The sequence below is a fragment of the Nyctibius grandis genome, chromosome Z (assembly GCF_013368605.1).
Source record: "Nyctibius grandis isolate bNycGra1 chromosome Z, bNycGra1.pri, whole genome shotgun sequence".
NCBI classification, from domain to species: Eukaryota; Metazoa; Chordata; class Aves; order Nyctibiiformes; family Nyctibiidae; genus Nyctibius; species Nyctibius grandis.
The window spans coordinates 65,192,681-65,214,644 of record NC_090695.1 but is presented as its reverse complement, the minus strand read 5'-3'; the positions used below and the strand labels follow the sequence as shown (position 1 = coordinate 65,214,644).

Below are 21,964 nucleotides of genomic sequence, written 5' to 3'. Positions count from 1 at the left end.
GGTCTTTTTTTTTTGATCCTAGATTAGACTATACTACACATATAACAAAATACGGAATAGTAGCAGTCTAAGGATACTGCTAATTAAGAATTAAGAAGAAAATGTCAAACTCTCCTTTAAAAATGGAGAAGTAACGCTATTGTTGAGATCATGTATTTTTTCCCACAAACTTTTGTAATTTTCAAAATGCACCCATAATCTTGGGGAATTTTGCCATCTTTTAACAGTACTGTCCTTTAGTTACAATCAGCTTGAATAGTGTCATTGTTTGCTAATTCTATTGTCTGCTCCAGGTGGGTTGGATGAGACTCTACACAACATTATTGACTGTGCCTGTGAACAGAATATCCCGTTTGTTTTTGCCCTTAATCGCAAGGCCCTAGGCCGCTGTGTGAACAAAGCAGTGCCTGTGAGCGTGGTAGGAATTTTTAGCTATGATGGGGCTCAGGTAAGCTGAAATATGTACGTTCATATTTCTGTTTAGCTTTACTTTTTACCTGTAAGGGGAAAAAAAAATACTCTGACTTCAAGGTTTTGCTTGTTTGTTTTGCTTTTTCACACTTACACTCTTTATTCCAGGTCAGTGGCTTATATGAAAAATGGGTTTTAGAAGTACAGCCACTCAGCACTGTTCAAAAACGTAGTCTGGCCATCTCTTCCTGACATCCTCTCCCATCTAGATCTCTTTCCAATTTTTTTTTTTTTCCAAGAGAATTGGTGTTTTTATAAATGGTTTGTTTTTCATGTCTTTATACATACTTAGCTGCTCAACTTTTATATATGAACATATACATTCTGAATAAGGAATATTCTTTACAGATTTTCATGGAGATGTTAAAACCTACTGTATGATTTAAGTTCTACTAATATTTTATATTTCTATAGGACCATTTTCATAGAATGGTACAACTGACAACAGAGGCCAGGAAGGCCTACAAAGATATGATAGCAGCTTTAGAGGAAGAAGCTGAAGGAGGACTAAGAGAAACCCAACCCAGCATCTTAACCACTGAATATGAAAAAAATGGCTTGTCAGAAACTGGTAAAACATCTTCCAAGGACTCTGATGAGGATGTACCTAATTATAGTGAGTATTTACTGACCTGGTTTTGGTTCAGTTTTCGTTCAAAGTGCTCTTCAATTCTACCATTTTCACTAAATCAAATGACACTTGACACTTTAGTGGTTAGTAAGGGGGGAAATTCTGCTTTTCTGTGATTTCCCCCCGCACCCCTGATTTTATAAACCTGAAGTCAGCTCTTGCTGAGGAAGTCTTAGAGAAAATTCCTCTCTGAAATCCACTGATGGCAGGCGATACTCATTGCTTTGTCAAAGGAGGCTTAACAGAGCTCATTATTATTACTATTTGTTAAGAAATCCTCTAAGTTTTTTTCCAGAAGTGCATACTCTATAACTATGGTGGACTTAAGTTTTGTATTGAAGCCTGTTTGAGATGCATCTTCCTGTCGAAAAGTGTTCATGTTTTTTAAAAGCATTCCACTTCTAGAAACATGTTCCTCCAGCTCTGCTCGTACAGTCACCAGCCGACGACAGTGATGACAGATACTAAGCAACTTAAAACTTCTTTGAAAGTTTTGAAAACTGAGTTTTTTTAAAGTTGGATCCACCTTCAGAGTTAGCCTTGCTTGAGTAGGGGGCTGGACACAAGGACCTCAATGGATCCACTCACTTCAGAAGTATTCTTTCATGCTTTGTCTGGTGTCACATGGTGTACACACCAGTGTGGCCACGTGCCAGCTTACCTCAGCATGCACTTACTTTGAGGAGGAAGCAGAGAATCAGTGTGACTTGTTATTTTAAGATTTTCCTCAAGTATTATACAGTAACCTGTTTGTTGTTTTTTTTTTATTCTAATATTCCCTAGTTAAAATCTGGAAGAGAAAACTTGAAGAAGAGTATAACCCATATGCACTGGAACTGGAAAAGAGTGCAGCTGCTGACATGGTGATAGTGAATTCGGAACAGCATCAGTAGATCCAGATCCAATTCTATTGGGCTTTTAACATTTTTTTTTTTTTAGACCTCTACGAAGAGGGCAGCAAAATAAAATAATTTAAGAAATATCTGAAGTAAGCCAGGTAAACTGTTCTGAATCCCTTTAAGCAAAATACACACTGGAGCACATGAGGCATTGGCTAATGCTTTTACATTCTATGTATTTGGCTGATTTTTATAGCAGATGAGAACAGCAAATTGTCTTAGCCCTGAACCACTTGAAGGCCATGATGACAAAGTTCCCGCTTAGCATTCCTGTGTGGTATTTTGTTCTTCTGGGATCATACAGCAGGTGTAAAGGAGAGATCATGGACTACAAAGGTCTGAAATTCCTGAAATGAAAATGCTCTGTTTAGAAATTATAAAGTTGATTAAGCGTACAATGATGATGATTCTGCTGCTACTGAGACTAGCTTACCGTAGGTCCTGCTTTGAAGTTAGAGGATATTGAAGGACAGCAAATGTGTGAGCCTGCTGTCCTAGCTGTACCTTCTCCATGCCAACAGACTCCTCATTCCTTCAGTTTCAGGTTTTGTTGGTGTATGTATGTGAGAGTTTTTGATCAATCTAAGTTTGTATCTAAGGTAGGGAAAATTTATATCTTATAGGAAATAAAATTTATATCTTACAGGAAATAAAATTTTAAAAACAAAATGTGCTCATAATGGTGTTGGAATGCCTTAGTGGGAATGTCCTATATAAATACCATTGTTTACGTCTGCAACTTGTAAGAGGACAAGCCTAAAGTAATTGGAGGATGGACATGTACCTTCTGTCAGCTGTTCTGAAAGATGATACAGATGCCATGTGCTGCTGCCAGTATCTCTGAAGTGTGTCTGTAAGTGCTTCACCACATTGGACATTTGTAATGCAATACTTTGGGAAGTAGCTGCCTTGCGAAGTTAGAAGTGATATAAAAAGTTTAAATAATTTTTAAATCCAAACAGTTTTGTAGAATGTAAATTGTACAAAATTTGTTACAATATATTGAGTCTATAAAGTATTATTGTGACAAGTAAACTCTTCTGGTGGGCACTTAATGATACTTGGAAGTGTCAGTCTTGAGGAAGAACATTGGTAAGGGAAGCCAGCTGAACGGCACAGTTGGTGACTAGTTATGATTATGATCTTTTTGTGTTAGTTTCTTCTAATCTTAAAATGGAAATTGAGGCTGAAAGACCCCAGTGATGAAAGATGGTTTTGGCCAGCAGATAATCCTTGATTTATTCATTGTGATTTATTCGTACTTGTGCCACTTTGATACACATCTAAACCTCTGAAACTGCTAAACCTAGTCACTGCATGAAATGGGGACCTGTTGGTGAAGATCAAATTAACAGCTTTTTTTTTTTTGGCCATATTTTCTGTTTTGTCTTACTGTAGAAGAGCATAAAAAGCTACTTTGGAAACAATTATAGGTTATTCAAAATCTTAGGGAGTTATTTCCTATTCTTAGAATGTAGCAAAAAAATTCAGTGTAAGGGGTCACAGCTGTATTTTTTCACAAAGTTGAGCTAAACAAAAAAATCGGGCAGTCATCATCTTTTTATTACTTGCAGTACTTCGCTGCAGAGACAAGGCAAAGCTCTGCTATGCTCATCTAAAACTCTGGCCTTAATCTTACAAAGCCTTACCTTTCCAGTCAGCACCACAGAACTAAACTTAAGGCTGCTGTAAGTCTATTGACCAAATAGAGGAGGGACAATTCAAGAAAACTCTTTTTATAGTTGTCCCTTAGCCATAGAAACACAATGGGGAAAAAATTCCCTCTGAACATTGGTGTCAGAATTGCTGATTGCCAATGTGAAAAATAGGGAAAATGGTTTGTGTGTAAGAATTTTCACCCTTATGTGTGACCACAAGGTGTTCTGGTGTTGAAAAAAAAAAAGGGTTATTCAAGAAAGTCTCAGAGTGAGGAGAATGCTTTCATCAATGTGGGAAACAATCTAATTAAAGTCTTACCAGTTAGGGGGTAACTATGGTTATGATATGAATGGATATGAAGCTTTCTGCTGTTGCTGGGAGCAGCCATCCCCATAGACTTAAGCTACAGTGATTCATAGGTGGTATCTTACTTGCTTCCAGATTGTTGAAAACCATTTAGAAGATAAGACAGAAAACTTGAATTATGCCTCAGACTTTTGTTTATTAGTTGCAGAAGGATAAAACTCTGAACAGCAGAGCAGTAAAACTATTTCACTGGATTAAGTAGGTCCTCATATCTTCAGTCTCCAGTTGTTCACTAGGAATACATGAACTTGTTGCAATTGTAGTCTTAAAATTCGTTCAACATAGAATTTTTTAAAGCTACCACAGTTACCTCAAATATGGAAGAATAATTTACAAAAAAGAAAGAGTTTGCTTTAACTTGGGTGCTTTGTAAGTTATCTGTATTTTGAGCATTAGTCAGAAGTTCTTTATTTGGTACAGAAAGTACTACCGAAGGAAATAGTGTTTGAACAAATGAACTTGCTGACACCAGAAGGGAATGTTCTTCAAAGCACTGGGAACAGAGTATAAGGGTAAACACATTAAAAGAAAATAAATGGGTTAGTTGAAGTGCTATTAGATAAATGTGATCCACATCTTATTATTAATCTCTAAATCATGTGCCAAGATCCTCAAGCCCAAAATTAACTTGTTTGCTTAATGAACTCAAAACAGAAGCCATACATCATCATATAGTGTTTGAGCAGCACAAGTCTTACTGAGGCCACTTTTGTTCTTCATTAAGCTGAAATAACTGGCATCAGAAAACCAGAGATAGTTCCAGCATGGGGTGTGTGGCCTCTCTTGTAGCATGTAAGTTAGTTATCCTTTGGTGCAGTAAGGATATCCTCTTCTACCTCAAGCTTCAGGTGATTCTGAATATCAATTTTAATGCCAGCACTAGCACTCGCAAATACCTCTTTGAATGCTGTGATACTACGAGTACTGGGTACTCTAACCTGCACACATTTTTTTTCTAGCTTGTTCATTCCTGTGTCCATTAGAGGCTGTTTTTCTTGTTGCAGCTCTCCTGAAGAAGAAAAAGTTCAGAATGATGTGTTAATATTGTGTTAAAAATTAAAATGGGGTTTAAAGGTTGCCTAGACTAACTGTTCCACATGCAAGAAGCATGTGTCATATATAAAATTTATTAGGCGTAATCTTTGTTCTAACTGTTGGAGAAAAACATTAAAAGCTAAATATGGATTATTTTTTTAAAGGAAGGCCAGCTTTGACCGACAGTACCATTTATGAAGTCCAGTAGTCTGTGCAATACAGTTATGAAAGATGTGATTAAATTTATCTAGTATATTCAGTGTACACAGACTTACTGTTTTGGGTAGGACAAGCACTACTGCCTGATTAGCACTTGGTTAGCGGACTGAAGGAGCAAGCTGACATAACCATAATATACACCATAGATCAAGCAGATTTTACTTCTGAGGGGGTCAAGCATGATGATGTGTACAGAAACACTAATCACTTTGTTATATAAATACATTTGGTTGCAGAGCATCCATAATAGCGTAGGCTATTTATAAAATTGAAACTCTAGAAAGCACTGTAGGAGATACCTTTTCCAAAAATTCTTACCCATGTCTTTTTCCAGTTTTGCATCATCTTGTCATGTTCACTGATGGCACTTCTCCAGGTATTGAATTCTTTGGTCCATCCATTGTGACCAGCACTATCTAATAATTGTACATGGGATGATCACATAACTATGTAATGATTAGGTTGATAGCTATTCAGCTCCAGTACTTCCTGTGGAGGACTGGGCTAGAAGGAACAAAAGCCACCATCTTGTCCTTCAATTTGCTCTACCTCCTCTCATCTTATTTGGAAATAAGTTCTATTCAAATGATCATGTCTCTTCCCCTCCGCAGCAAACTTTATAGCTTCTAGAGTAAACAGATCCAGTGCCTTTATCTGTGATTCAAGGTCTAGAAAATAGGACCTACAAGTTAGAGTTCAAACCCATCTAAGAAGCACACAAATGCTCCAGTTAGATCATACCAAGCCTGAGGAGAAGAATGATACGATACAGCTGTGCCCAGTTTGCAATTTCCCCATTTTTTGGTAATGTTATGTAGTTATTCTTCATTCCTTAGCTTAAGAAGGGCTATTTTACTGCATCTTGGTAAAATTCTAGTTTTATTCTGTCAGTTTTTCTTGCAGAATGTAATATTGTGGTAGTGACATACACAGATGTAATATTTTCTGTTTATCCTTCGGGATGCTAGCAACAGTATATAATGCTTTTGGAGCACAGTGAAAGCCTCCCTCTGTTCTACATTTACAGTAGGTTCATTGAGATGCTTTTCATTCTGCTTCTGAGACAGACTTCAGAGTAACGGGAGTGATGGCAAGACAACATGTGTAACTCCTACTGCTTTTCTCTGTCACTGGAAAAAGAAGGGTTGAGCTGTGCTTGACAAATTCATGTTTGTTATTAAACAGCTAATTAAAAATAATTCACTTTTTCCTTCCCCTGCCAAGAAAATCCATACTATATCATCTTCATTGCTCCTGCTGTCTTTTTAAAGACTATTCAGGCCTTCTCCAGGCCTGGGTAAGTTCTCAAAAGCTAGTTGTAAATGATGCTCAAGTTGCATCAATCAGTTCTGGGTACGTGAAGATCTTGCACAGCTGCCGAAGTTAGCTACCTGACCTCCTGCCAAGTTACTGTCCAAATGAAGAGGCAGGAACTGACCTTGCCCAACTAGAGGTGATTTACACATAATCTGATTTTTAGAAATCCTGAGTGGTGGGGGTTTCTCTTTACCATCTGACTTCCTTGGCATTAGGTAATTTTTCTACATGACCCTGTAGAGTTCTGGCAGGGTGCCTATTTTTAACTCTCTAGTACTCATCTGACTTCCAATTTGTGTCCATTAGTTTAGCAGTTTTGGTTTCATTCCTAGATCATAACTGCTAATTTGCAGGTTAGTCCTTTGGGGGAGAGGGTGAAAGAAGGCATTTTTATGGCTCTAAACCTTTTCATAAACAACTGAAGTGGATACTAATACAGTAAGCAAGAGTTACCATCTTCAGATATGCAGATGTTTTATGGGTGAAGATTACAGAGCGTTACTCTCATCAGGGTCAGGCCAAACATGGCATACATTCAAAACCAGCCTACCTTTATCTTCCACCATGATGTGCACTGCTGACGTTGTGTTGCCAACTTTTGAGATAAATAAACATTTATATTCTGTATTTTCTGATACCGAATCTTTCACCCAACTCAGAACGTGCACTCTGCCATCAAACAGCATATGAGATTGCTCAGTGATGCATGCTTTCATCTTCTGTCCATTCTTCTTCCAGACAAAATAGGAGTCATCTGGACCTGTAAAAATGTCAGTCAGCTTATTTTGTAAGAAAATACAAGATGAGTATTTGAAAAGAAAACAAAAACCTAAGACCTCAAGATTAGGCTCAAAGGCATAAATGGTTAATTGTAATATTTCTTAGGTTTCTTCAGCTGAAATTCTCGGTGCTGAAATTCTTGGTACCAAAATCCTGGGATAAAAAGGAGCTAGCACTGGTAATTTAGGTTCAAGCCAAAGTTGTAAATGAGCTCATATGTATAAAGGAATTCTGTCTGGATTCTCACAAGGGGGAACTTATCCCACAAACATGACAGAGCAGATGATGAACTATAGATCTGCCTATACAATTTCCTTTACAACTAGGCCATGTTACCTACTTCTGATCAAGCTAGCTTCTGGGACAAACCTGAAACCATCCGAGACACGCCTTGCAAAATCTGAAACAAAGGCCAGGAGGGGAGAAAGTTCAAGAACTCAGTGTGTCAAAGATGGTGGAACTAATAATGAAAGAAGCACAATTGGAAAAAGCACAGAACCATTAGTCACAGCAGGCAATTAGGCAAGACAGAACTTGGGAAGAAGCTTGGATCAACAACAAAGAGCAATCTAATCTTTTAGCCTTGCTGCTATTATTCATCTTAACCTGTGAGGACAGAATTTGAGTAAATCAGAGATTGACAATAGCCCAGAGGACAGAACAGCTGTTCCTGGAAAATTAGCAAGGTTGGCTGAAGGGTACTTGGCAGTATCAGAGCCATTTCATTTAAAAGACATACATCTGGGCCAAGCTAAGAACTTTGCAGTAATTCTGATGTTTAAAACATGCCTATTTCTCCCTTGGGGACTAGGATCCAGACTAGCCTTAGCAAGAGAAGATGTAAAGAGAAATTTGGGTTAAAAAGAAAATTATTTTTGCAAGTATGTCTTGAGAGAACAGGCAACCCACTACTGAAGTCAGCTTTTACTATGAGCATTTCAGATTGCAAATCGAAGTGGCATTTTTCTCTAGAAAAAGATTTGATTCTAGGCCAGTGTCCTGAAAACTAATTAAATTTTAGATAATCATGCAGGCAGACAAAAAAAATGGTAGTCTTTACATCTTTACTTCCTCAGCATATTGTGTTAAGTTCTTAAATCGTTTGGAAATAAAACTAATATACTACAAATACAGAGACCTAAATTAGTAGTAAGAGTAAGGGTTAGTAATGATAGATAACATGATCTAGTTAAAGCCTGGGAGAGTTTATCTCTGAGGGAAAGAGGGAGGGATGGAAGTGGCAGAGTCTCTCTCAAAGGACTGACAACAGCTCTGACAAAGTGGAGAGGGCAAGCATATGCTTAACCGGAAACAGCTAGCCTAGCACACACTCATTTAAAAAAAAGAATGTTTAATGGATGATGGTACTCATTCTACAGTTAACAGTAGATAGGTTACATGTCACTAAAATCATGGGAAGTCTGGAACCGGGGACAAATTATTTCAGTAAACTAATACTGAAATTGGAATTTGGACAAATGGGAGGAACAGTAAGTAAATACCAGCACAGCAAAAAGATAGAAATCTTTAAGTAATAAAAAAAAAAAAAAAAAAAATAGACTTTGAAGCATAGAAACCTACCTTCAAAACCACTCTGGATTATAATTTCTAACAGATGCCACAGTAAGTCTGACATGGCATTAATACAGAAACAAAATTAAGCGATAGTGTTTGCAGAGGTCAGGCTGACTTGGAGAAGTTAAGACCAGCTTGACCACAGTGAAGATCAATAAGAAGAGGGAAAGCTACAGCATAAGCCTCAGGATGAACTTCTCCAAGCTGAACTTCTCCAAGCATAGAAGAGTTACTACTCTAGCACTGTAAAGCTAAAAGCCAGGTGCTCAAGTAAAGCCACAAGCTCACAAGTTTCATTTGCAGTAGTTCAAGCCCATTATCTAAAACCATGAGCTTGAAAAATGCCATTTTAGGGGCATGCAAGGAAGTGGTGTGTTCAGCACAGGACGCTTCCCTAAACTTACTTCAAATGTTACTATTCACACCAGAGAACCTGCTCTATTTTCTGGTGCTAAAGATCACAATTGTTCTGTAAATCTGCCAAAAGCTCAGTTTAGACACACATTTCACCAGTAGACTAAAATCCCACAGTTTCCTGATTTGGGAAATTTTTCAAGCTGTGTTGTTTCAGGTCGGCCCCTTAACAAGTTGCAACTGGGCAATTTCACCCTACCTTTGTTTTCTCTGCAGTCAGAAGCATTGGAAATCCCCACAGAGTAACACTCATACAGGTTAGTCGACAGCAAAATCTAGCTTCAAGCACTAGTCAGGGTTTTTGCTGGTCTTCGTGTTTCACTGCTGTTTATTCCTGATTTTCAGGCACTGTGTTATTACTTTCTCTACTTTGATTTCCTTTTCAGGATTGAGTAATAGGAAAAATACACTGTGAAACAGTTTCATCTGTAAAAACTTTGAATTGCATTTGTTAAACACAAATTTTCTGCAACTCTAGAGTGAGATAAATTCAGACTCAGATGTAATGGTTAGAGAACTTTTTTAAGACAAAGGAAATTAACATGAACATACACTCTGCATTTGCTACTGTTGCTATAATACAAATTAATTACATGTCTAGTACAAACTTAAAATATCAATTTCTAACATATTTGATGTACTTACTTTGCCATCCATTTTAAGAATGCTTGAAAGATTTTAAAAAGTTATTAAAACATAATATTCAAGCAGAGAATTACACAGCAAGTTAGTCTAGATATGTAAGTAGCTATGTTAAAGCAACAATGAAAGATATTTCAACAGTTAACTTTGAAAACATTGCTTCAATCTCAGTAAATATATTATTAATCAACTTTATCAATTTTAGAAGGGGAAAGGTTAACAATTATCAAACAAAATAAAAAAGCCTTGCTGCACTGTCTGAACTACCCATTTTCTCGGTATAAGCCCTTCGTAATTTCCAGTGTCTGTTGAAGTGTTTGCTACTCTTCCATATAGATTTCATTTTCTGTACCTCTGCTTTCAGCACTTGGAGTGAAAATGTACTGCCCAGGTGGTAACAGTCCAGATACTGTCTGGGTAGTTTCTGGGTTCTCTGACCTACACCAAGTCAGGCAGGTTTGCACAAACCATGTATTTAATAGCAAGATGATTCTGCCTCAAGATTTTCCATAAGCAAAAATTTCAGAAGCCATAGATAGCATTAAAAACTTACACCACTGCAGCTACTTGTGAACTTCTACCCACAGTCTAACGGTATTCACTGAATTATTGGTGAAAATTCAATCTTAGCTTAAAACAAATCAATAAATAAATAAATCCAGATTTAAAGCTACAGATTCAGAGCAGCGTGGTGATGTGCCTTGCTAAACTGTACCAAATTAAGCATTTGCCATATAGGCATCAAATCCTAATAGACATATGGCTTTCAGGAAAGCTTGGAGATACTAATTTAAAACCAAGATATTATAGATTAATTAGAACTCGCTGATGTAAGGCTGGGGTGAGGGAGCAAGAGGGAGTACGGGCCAAGCTAATGTGTTTTGCCAAATGCTGCAACTTGCAGAGCTCGGAGACATTTCAAAAGTATGGGCATTTCAATGAAGCTGTATAGCAAAACACACTGTTGGTGTGGTTGTGAACAACCATCACTGTTGGTTTGGCACAGTTTTTCCTCATCTTTAACACTGTTCTTGAAGGGTAACATTAAAACAAGGCTTCCCTATAAATTATTCAGAGAAACACTTCAAGCTGGAGAGAGGTCAGTTGGGTAAAACAAAGCAGGAGCCATCAGCAAGCCTAAACCTCTTAAAGTTTTCCCCAGCTAAACTAATCTCTGAAAGTTGACAGCAAATTGAAATCCAGTGAAGAAAACTGGCAGGTATCCCACAGAGAAATTCTAGCAGGGTAACAAAACATCTTTTTTTTTTTTCCACAAACTCCTATCATCTAGGCACAGAACTGCTACCAGAAGCTGTCCTCAGTGACAGGATGTTTAGGTTTGGGAAAAAACTCACCTGTATTCCCCAATACACACCAAAACCCCTTCCAAAGCTCATAACATGCAGCAGATTAAATTTAAAAAAAAAAAGTTAATCTTAGAAAAAGAGTGGCATCTGGATTTAATGCTTGCTATCTCGCTTGCAGCTTTGGCTTGTACTGAATGCTACTGAACTAAACATCCCAGATTTCAGAAAACGAAGATCATATGGGAAGCTCTCATCCAGAGCAGGGATTAAGTTTTAAAAAGACACCATAATCTGGGTGCAGAAAGGTAATTTAAATCAGAGATCAAAGTTAGCACAGGAAAAGGTTAGTCAATCATTAATATGGAAAACAACCACCAGCACTACCCAGTACATGAATGATAGATTTAAGGCTGATCACAGTTTCTTGAGTTGTAGAAGTCTGAGTCACTGTTGCTGACAAGCTAGCAAAATAATAAATAAATAGTAAATGAAGCAACCAGGAGGTAACAGATTGGAAAAGTGGGGGAAGAAAGAATCTTTAAATTGAGACAATCATCCTTGCAGTTTTCTGAAGAGTGTACACGGTAGGTAACATATCTCAGATATCTGGGGTTTTTTTGTAGTTTTCGTTTTCTGGCAGTTGTTTTTGTTTGGATTTTTTTAAAGTAGGGGCAATACGTTCTAGAAAACGAACTGGAAATAGCTTGACAGCAATGAGGAAAAAAATCACTTAAAAAGCCAAGGAAAACAGACCTCTCTGAAATGCCAACAAAGAATATTACTTCAAACACCAAATAATTCATACAGCAGAACGCATAGCCCTTCAAAAACCTGGTGCCTTTGTTAAATTACTAGTCCATTTGTGTAACATCAACACCGCCAGCTGACGCAGCCTTACGAAGGTGGATTAAAACCAGGAAGTGCTTCCTGTGAGATGCGAACCACATAAAAGCTGGAAGCAGGAGCCAGCCACCAGCGGCAGCGATGCACAGTGCACGCAGACCAAGGAGGACTCGGCATCTGCCTTCTCAGGATGGAATTTAAAAGCAGATTGAGAAGATGGCTGACTCGCCTATGAGATGAAAATGCAATTCATAACTGTCCACACTTCCCAGCATGAACAGCATTTACTTAGATATTCTCTAAGTGGGTCCAAAAATGGTTTTGCAATTGGAACCCAGATAATTACCTCTGAAGAACAATTAAATTAAACACTAGCAAGCTAGAACTAGGGACTGGCAGAAAAAAAAAAATGAGTTTCCAGTTTGAGTTTGCGTACTTATCTTTGGCCCTCCCATCAGCTAACAAGGCTACCACGTTAAGTTTTAAAACAAAGTGAAGAAAATTAGAGAACATACTTTAGGGAGTAACATACTCTGCAGAAATCACTCCTGCTCTCCAGAGAGCACAAGTTACTGCTCTTGCTCCTTTGTCTGCCAGACAGATCTAGCAGGAAGACGACTGGAGATTTTCATCTCCACTGAGGGGACAATGCACATGACATGTTGAAGCTGCTCTGGTAAGTGATTTCTGCTGAAATAGTTAAAAAAACAGTGACAGCTATGTTCCAAATCAGTACCCAGTTAATCAGCCATCACACTGAGGGATTAATTATTACAAGCCTACAAGCTGTAGCTCTCATGGGGATGACAAGAGAAGTAAGTGTACAGGTAGTCAGTTTGCAAACTGGGCTGGTGGGGGTAACAAGAAGTTCTGAGGAAAAGAGCATAAAGTTGGAGTTACGCTCCAGAGACGCTGACACCAGTCCAAACCCATCATATCTCACTAGGCAGGACTGGGAAATCCAGCTTCTCAATCATAGCCAGGGTTTAGGAGTTAGCACCAATGTACCGCTCCATGCTGAGACATTACTGAACCTGAGTTGCATATCAGCAAGGAGAAAAAGTGTAAATATTTATGCTGAATTGCAAAAGAAGAAAGGCTAAGCTTGGAGGTCAAGTAAAAACGTGTAAGCACATGGTACACAGAAGCAAATATACAGCAAAGTGAATCTCTCTCCTGAGAAAACACATGCCAGAAGTCATTTAGAAATTAAATTTGGATCTCAAAGACCCTGATGTAAAGCAAACTTCTCCTTTTATACATACCTAGTCATACTACAAAAGCTGCCATGGATTCTACAATACCTCTTTTTCTTGCACCCTTGTAGCACCCCCATAATCACCTGTATACTAAATTCAAATGGTGAATACTGACTGTTTTGTGGCCAGATCAGTTCACCTCTGCAAATGGCCCATGAGCACCCGATTCCAGAAGTAAGCTGAAGCACTGAACTGAACAACTAAGCAGCAAAGCTGCTGCTTCACAGAGGTACTCCTTCACAGAGGTACCGGCTGTTTTCAGAAAGTCTCAAGAGACTTTTTGACAAACTATTTTCTCAAAATGATGGCATTTTCAAACTGTGCAGATACCAATCAAAAACTTCTAAAACCATGCAAAGGGCTTAATTTAACGAAGCCCTCTGCTGACATATGATGCAGCTGATAAAATTTACCAATGAGTGTACAAGAACACTTACTTACTGGTATGTATGGGATACACTACAACATGTATACAGTTTGAAATGTTTTAAGCACATTACAGCAGTAATAATTACTTGCAGGGTACAACTGCTAGTCATAACTGGACTGATTTCCTCATAGGGAGAAAGATATTTTAGTGTCTCTCCTTATGTTTCAAGCATTTATGAAGTATCAAAAGTCACAAAAGAAGAGGTTTCCCAACTACACCTTATTATTCATTGCACAGGAAAAACCTGTATGAATGCAGTCAGCTGCACAACTGTGCAAGGTAAGATTCTATTCACCAGAAAAAAGTGAAGGAAATCTTTTGAGGAAGAATTAATAAGACACTCATGGTTCTACTTCTCCTCATTACTCTCCCCATTTTTAACTTGATGTGCCTTATGCTTAAATGATGTTAACATTGAGCTTATTCTAGTCATTGCAAGAAAATAATATATTAAAAAAAAAGGTAAAAGGTGTTCTTCCTGCATGCCTTTCCACTATTTCTTAGCTTGACCATAGCCTTTACATATAAAAGTGCACCGCTAATTTCTGCAGAAATTTTTCAAAATCTGCTGTTGATGCCAAAATTTAAGAATGCAGCATCCATGTCATAGTCCTTACAGAAATTAATTTTCAATTGTCCTACAGAAGTCACTATGGAGGAAGCCATCAGAGCCAGGATAACACCCACACTTACAAAGGTGTTCAGTGCTGTTTGTTTTCCATGTGGAGTTAGATGTAAGAGTGCCACAGCAGGCCCTGATGTCTGAAAAAACAAGTATCAACATTCTAGTAAGGTAACTGCAGCCCTACAATACTGCAGTCTAAAGTGACAAGGGTACTTTTGATGTCTCATTTTTATGCAAAAAGGGTCTGCAATATTTACTCAATTTTATAACCTTAAGTCAAGACTTCTAAGTCCTTTTCTGTTAATATATTACAGGAACAATCTTAACTTGAAAAATTATCTTCCAGATTTATCTCAAATAACAAAAAACAGGTGGCATGTCACAGATCCGCACAAAGGAACAGTTTTATCGTACCAAGATGCCTGTAAGTGATGAATGTTCAGTCAGTGCAGGAATCACTGAAAGAAGTGGTACAAAACTATAAAATTACAAATTAAGAGCTACTCTCAGGTTACTGTAGCAAAGATGCTGAAACTGAGTCATAGGCAGATAGCATGAGATACAACACCAAAGGTCTGCGGAGAAGCCAATTCATAAAGCAGGATATGGAACTGTTTAACAAGGTAGAAGCTTAGCATTCCCATATGAGGATAAAGGTAAACCAACCACGGATTACTAAGCAACCATACAGATTAAAGTCAACGGTATTGCTTCAACAAAGCATCACCATGTAAATCTCGAAATATGCTGCATAAAAATAAAAAAAAAAATTTTATAAAGTTTTAAAATATTTGTACAGTGGATTGAATTGCCCTGGGAGATACAGAGCTTTTCCTCTCTAGGCTACCAGTTAAACCATTTTCAGATTTCAAAACTAATGATATATCTGTCTACAGGCATAATTATTAAGAAACACTCATTAACGAAGGCAGGAAGAGGAGATGTTCTGAGGACTATTTTATACAACAGTTCACAAAAAGGAAAAAAAGCTGAAAAACCGAAAGTGGTTATAAAACAAAAGTGTATGTCCGTGGAAAAATGTTATTTGGTATTTGTATTCTTATAACAGTTGAACAAAGTAGCAACCGGAGTAAACTCCATTTTAAGATACTGACATGCTGTAATTTACATGCTGTAATTCATAGTCCTAGACAAACGTTTTGTTGTCTAGCACAAAGCACTTTCCTACACAGGCTCATTCTGTGCTGGGTGCTGCACACCTCCATGCCTCCTCTAACTGAGCTCTTAATGCATTGCACCAGGTCAACCAACCAGACCACCCCAGGGTATCATGGGTGATGCAGCTCATCTAAAACACCTCACCCAAGAATGACTTACCAAGCCACTTCCAGAGAGAAAGCTTACTTATTTCCATTGGCAAGTCAGTCTCTGACAGATGAGGTCCTCCCCCCGGGGGCACATCGGGCACACCTTGGGCACTTTTGAGCCCTACTGCTGAGACCCGTGTTGCACAAGCACTTGGTGACACCAGTACAGCCAACCCTCAGACATGTGGACACTGCCTTGGGCAAGGTCTGTTTCAGACTCACTCTGCAGGCACTTTAGACTCTAGAGTTTTACTCAGTCTGCAGCAGTGTTTCGTGAAGTGCAGTGCATTGTATTTTCCCCACACTTCTGCACGCCGTTCAGTGCAACTTCAAGCTTCACCAAAGAGAGAAAAACTTAGTGAATCACTTGGGATTCTGATTCTTGAGAGTTATGGATCTTTTCCCACATGGATGTGGGAAGCTTTCTTGCATTCCCTTTAAAATAGCATAACCACAGGGAACAGGTGTTGTACATGGGTGTTATCGGGTACCAATCTCACTATCTCCATGAAATAACAAATCCTTTAAAGTATAGTGCTGAGTCTGTAGAACTTTTATGTTCACACTCCCAAGGTTATTTTAATTAGACTGAAAAGTTAAGAAACCATTATGGAAAAACTCCAGCTTCAAGTGAACTGAGGGAGGAGGTAAGACTTCTCGACACCGTGGACTCTGAGAAAGCCTGAATCTGCAGGCCAGAAATACAAATAAAGCATAATGTTTTTCACTGTTTCTGATTATAAATGCATTTAAGTTGTTGCTCAGCATACCTGGGATATTCCAGTACATCACTCGCCTGTGAAGTTAAGGTCAAGGATACAGCAGAAGATCTACATCAGTTTGGTATGCTGGTTTGCATTTGTTCGTTTTTTTTTTTTTTAAATCAATTGAATAAAGTTGTAATTCTGGGTAAGAGAAGGTTGTGATGTGTCAGCCAAAAGTCTTGTTTCCCAAAGGGAGTAAAAACCCCCATCCCTAACACAAAGTCCAGTCCTTCACTGCTTTCTGAGAGAAGTCGGAAACGCCTCCAGAGCTGGCTCATCTTGTCCCTGTCTGTGCCATCACTGCACCTCTGGGATGTCTGATTCTTGTTACAGCTTCTTCCACTATTCATCCCTACCTCCTCAGGAGCGAACTCCACAGGCTGACTTTAGGACACTACTCCTTCTTTCTTAAGTTCACCACCAAGGCAATTACAATTACTGACAATTTTTAAAAAGCAGCACATGAATATCATGTTAAAACAGACATTGCTGTATGAAAAAAAAGTAATTTAAAAATAAATTCCAGATCTGTAGCATGACTATCACAACTGTTTAAAACCTTTGTGCTATTTATGCTATTATTACAATTTTTTTCATGGTAGACAACAAGAAGTTTCTGAATTGTCTATAGCAACAGTGAACAAATTATTGCTGAAAGGTCTTTTCCAACCTAAATGATTCTATTCTGTGAAAGAGTCCTGACCCCACTGTTGTTCTTTTTAGCCATGGAAATACAAATCATGCCTTTGTTAAGACCTACTCTAATATAAAGATTTATGCATTTTGACCTGATTCCATGCAACACTAACACACACTGACCAACAGACAGACCAATATGAAACAATGCTATTTTTAAAAATTAATCTATTATCTATAATCTCTTCTTTTAAGGAATAAGGTTACCTTTTGAGACCTGTTTAGATCCATTAAATCTCACTTACCTTAAACAGGCAACTACGATCCAAACAAAAGCTGAAGGACAGATGTTGAATTTCTACAGAAAAAATAGCTTTGTCCTTTTCCTGTACACTGCAGATAATATATTCTTCATAAAATGGAAGCTGTCATTACTGTAAGTACTTTACCACTTGTAATAAGACTAAAAAGGAATAACTGACATGGTCCAGAAAAATATGCTAAATTTAAATCAACAGAAGCACCTTTTTTAAATGGCATACATACTGGTAGTGACAATATTTACCTGCTAAACATCCATATGCCATCATGATTCAGTGAACTCCTTCAGCATGCAAGTGAGCCTATTAAAATCAACTGACTATTAATATACTAAAGTAGGCTGCTAAATCAGAGCCTGCATTTTACAGTACAGTATTCACAGTGCCAGATTCTTGGTAGCAGCATGGTGACAATACATCCTGAAACGGTCTTTTTCTTCCTTCTTTTTTTAAACATCAAAAAAGTAAAACATACACAGTACATGGCGACATATCTAAACCTTTAATGCAGAAAATGCGGGTTTATACAGGGATCCTCCAACTTACCTGTGGCTTGGCAGAAGAGGTGAAAGGGTCCCCGGACACTAACATGCTGTGCCTGGTCACTCAGGAAAGGTGGCAACAACATGACCTTTACAGGGTCTGTGCTAGACCAAACATCAGGCTGGGTACTGGTGGGTGAAGGAGGTGAATCACTTCCCACACAGGACAAAAAGGAGGTACCAGTAGGAGGGAAAGGTATAGGAGATGAGGCTGTGTGACAGAAAAGGACAGAAAGGAAAAAAAAAGAGGGTACTAAGGAAAAAAGTTGCAAGAAATACATCACACACTGAAGAAATAATGCAAAAAGACAAATGGATTTTAGAAGGGTAATAAGAGGAAGTGTCCCTAGGCCTCTAGAGAAGAGCACTTTCTTCCTTCACCCATGTTTCTTTTTCCATCCTTCCAGCCACCTCCCCCGCCAGCTTATAACCCATTCAACTAAAGCAGAGAAAAGAATCTGCTTCAAATTAATCACAAAAGTTTTAACTTTTCCCCTTAAAGGAAACCACAAGGAACATTAGTACTTGCAATATGGAAAGCTATGTCATTGTGTCAAGTTTCATGAAAGCCAAGATATAATACAATTTATTTTAATATTTATTCTGTTATAGGTACATAATTAAAAATAGAAAAATAAAACCAAACTGAATCTTGTAAAATATAAACTGTTTACAATAAGATGGTCTAAATTATGTTTGCATGAAAGTTCAATACAGAAAAGCAGCCCAGGCATACTGCTATTTACTGTTAAAATGTATCCTACTTCTAGCAATATTTACAGAAAGATGCAGTGAGAGGAACAACTCTTCAGGACTGTACCCACAAAATGCTTTTACAGACAAACAGCGCTGCTGTGAACCAGGCTGAGAACAAATGTACAGTTTCATGTTTGCAGGCACGATTCACACGAACAGTTCAAACGACTGGTTGTTTGAGCAGCTCCAGTTTTAGTCTCCAGTTGCACAGGAGATTGGAAGGTGTCATCCAGAAAGGGTGAAGCTGCAAAGATTTGTCACAAAAAGAAGCTGAGTTATTTCTGAATCTGAAAAAAAGAAAAAAAAAATCGGCAATGTTTGCTCATCAGGCTGTATCCTAACAGTCCATTCCAGCGAGTCACTAGCTGAATTATAGTGGTAATTCTTCTCGATTCCTGTTTTGTTTCCACAGTGCAAAAAACCTCTGTCTGTGTCACTGCTAACTGACAGCTGCTTGCCTCTACTGTTTTGTTACAAAACAACAACAACAACAACAAATCCAGTTTTGTATAGAAAACAGAATGTGGCTATGTCCAGCTTGCTGGTTAAGGGCGGGGTGGGGGGGGTAAAAAAAAGAAAAAAGGATAATAATACCTAAACCTATTATTTCCTCCCCAACTTACTCCATGTTTTGTACTGATATTGTTGTACCTAAATTTCTAGGAAGCAGTAAAGAAAAAAGCCTTTAAACAAGATTATCCCTGAGAGTCTTACACAAATTAGGCCATTGTTATCCCCATTATACCTTAAAATCTAAGATACTTAAAAAGCAGTTAAAAAAATTAACTTTAACCAACTAAAGAGACCTAGTGTGCCAAAACACAAAGCACAAAACTCAGAACAAACACTAGAAGCAAAGAAAAAAAATGTCCCAATCTGGACAAAAGTCTGTAATTTACCAATCTGATAAACTAAACTTAATTTCCAATTTGGAATTAAAATGAAACTAGGTCTTTTTTTAATGGCAGCTAAAAATGTGTAGACTGAAGTACTTCTTAAAGCCAACTGAATTAGAAAGTTACTTTTATCCTGTGGAAGAAGAGGGCTGAAGAACAAGCGAATAACTGTTCACCAGAGCGAAGTGGTTGGTGGGGGAAAAACTGGGAACAAACAAATGGTGATCTGAAACTGGCCATTTAAAAAAAAAAAAAAAAAAAAGACAGTACAACACAAGATACTATGGTCTGCAGACAAGAACACCGCTGCTCTAATCTGGCAAGATCTGAACACAAATTGGCTTGCTGTACAGCTTAAGCACGTAAACCCCGCTATGGCTCAGCTGTCACACCCACGCTCTCTGTGCTCAAATAGCTAGCCGCAGGACCACAGCTCGTTTCCACCACTGAAGTGGATGATTGGGTCCTTCAGTCCCCTTCCACGTCCGAGTCGGCGTACTTGAGCTCACACTTGACATCAAAGGGCTTGTCCTTGGCCTCTCGGGATGCCTGCAAATCCCCAGGCTGCAGCTGGCCATTCCCGCAGTCAGGCTCAGTCTCGTAGCCGGTGTCGTGTGCCGGTTTCGGCTGCTCCCCGCTCTGGTGGCTGACGCTGCCTTGCTCCACCAGCGTCTCCTTCACACTTTGCTCGCAATCAGAAAAATCTGACTTTGTTTTCTTCTTACCAAGCAGCATGAGAGAGCGAAATTTCAAGCACTGCCCTGGCAAATACCCTTTGTAACAGTTGTAGGAGAGCAGGCACAAGAAGAGAATAAAAAAGAAGAGGAAGAGGAACATCAACAGGAAGTTATCATTTGACTTGAGGAACATTGTCTTTTCCGGGACCGCGTCAGGAATTGAATTGAAGAGCTCTGTGTTGGAAGCTGCGCTTGTTAGGACAGGGCCAATGGGCTTTGTTACTATCCTTGCTGTCGTTACTGGTACCATCTGAGTGGTCGAGGTGTGAGCGGTAGACCCCTCGGCTGATAGAGCTGACACTTTTGGCACATCGCTATTACCTTCTGTTGGTGCAGCTGCCGCGGTGGGGCCCACTGTGGTATGCTGGATCTTTTTCAGTTCCAAAACATGCTTAGCCAGCACTTGAGAAAATTTCTTATTCTTCACTTTTTCCTCTGACAAACACTGGTAAACACCGCTGTCTCCTTCTGATAAATTGAAGATGAGCAGTGCCTTTTCCAGCAGACGGTACTTGGGGCTCTCCACTCTCAGCACATCGTCTTTGAACTTCCAAACTACCTGTGCCAGATTGGACTTTTGAGAACACTTGAGTTCTGCTGTGCTCCCATGCTTGAATGTATGCTGTAGGGAATTCTCTCTTACTTTATCTGGAACATCAAAATAAACGTGCAGAGTATCAGCAATGATTCCCGTTTGCTCTAATCCGTACAGTTTCACAAGACTATCCTATAGTCTTAACGGAAACGTAAAGATTACAGCGGATCACCTCACAAGACCAAGATGACAGCATGCAAGAATCTCAGTGAAATACCAGGCTACAGCTGCATGCGAGACATCAAGACAGACTAAGAGACAGGGCACCTCAAACTCTAAGACAGCCTCCACTTCTAGATAAAGATGAGACCTTGTTGAGATCCACAACTGAGCATGCATCTGAGAAGAGTCATTGTTTGAGAAAAGATGCTGAACTTGGTATCACTTTCTACGCAGTTAGTGCATTTTAAGTAAATCAGCAACTACAAAATATCCAAGAAGAAACTGAACAAAGTGCTGCTGTTACTCAATTTAAACTCTCTTCTAAAAAAACATCAGCACTTATGGCACACCCACAATGCAACACCATAAATTAATGAAAAAACTAACACGCAAAACTCTTATGGCAGTCCATGCTTTGCTTGGATTAGAAATAAAAATGGAGCAAATCAAAATCTTAAGAGCTTTGTTTACTGCAGTACAAATCTCCTCTAACACTACTACTCTTTAAGATCTCCTTGATCTGGTAGCAGCAGTACACACTATGAAGAAAGCACCTGTGGTTACTTGCCTTAAAGCAGCTGCTCTGTGTGATGGTGATGTTCTGAGTCCCCCTCCCCTCTCACCATAAAACCCGCTTTTTTCAGGATCATTTCATCTGATCCAGCAGCAAAACCAAGCACTTATCAAGGCTCACAGTAGAATGTCAAATGCTGTATCACAGAGACAGAGGCCTCTGCACTAGAAGTACTTATGGTA

At 38.7% G+C, this 21,964-nt stretch overlaps 2 protein-coding genes across 11 annotated transcripts in view; one reads left to right on the top strand and one right to left on the bottom strand.

The window, feature by feature from the left end:
* SECISBP2 (SECIS binding protein 2) overlaps positions 1-3,036 on the top strand; it is a 28,935-nt gene extending 25,899 nt beyond the window's left edge. For all 5 annotated transcript variants that reach the window (XM_068423558.1, XM_068423557.1, XM_068423555.1 and 2 more), the window contains exons 16-18: positions 294-448; positions 886-1,087; positions 1,886-3,036. In XM_068423558.1, coding sequence (XP_068279659.1) covers positions 294-448; positions 886-1,087; positions 1,886-1,995 — 467 coding nt within the window. In that variant the 3' untranslated portion in view covers positions 1,996-3,036. The remainder of the gene's footprint in view (positions 1-293; positions 449-885; positions 1,088-1,885) is intronic.
* Positions 3,037-4,142: 1,106 nt separating this feature from the next.
* The window catches only part of SEMA4D (semaphorin 4D), a 102,883-nt gene continuing 85,061 nt past the window's right edge, over positions 4,143-21,964 (bottom strand). For 2 of the 6 annotated variants that reach the window (XM_068423241.1, XM_068423243.1), the window contains exons 16-17: positions 20,214-21,099; positions 18,752-19,105 (exon numbers count right to left, since the gene is read on the bottom strand). In XM_068423241.1, coding sequence (XP_068279342.1) covers positions 18,979-19,105; positions 20,214-21,099 — 1,013 coding nt within the window. In that variant the 3' untranslated portion in view covers positions 18,752-18,978. Of the gene's footprint in view, positions 5,697-7,147; positions 7,358-18,066; positions 18,274-18,751; positions 19,106-19,953; positions 21,100-21,964 lie in introns of those variants that run through there. The other 4 variants (XM_068423247.1, XM_068423246.1, XM_068423245.1 and 1 more) reach the window with 4 other exon arrangements.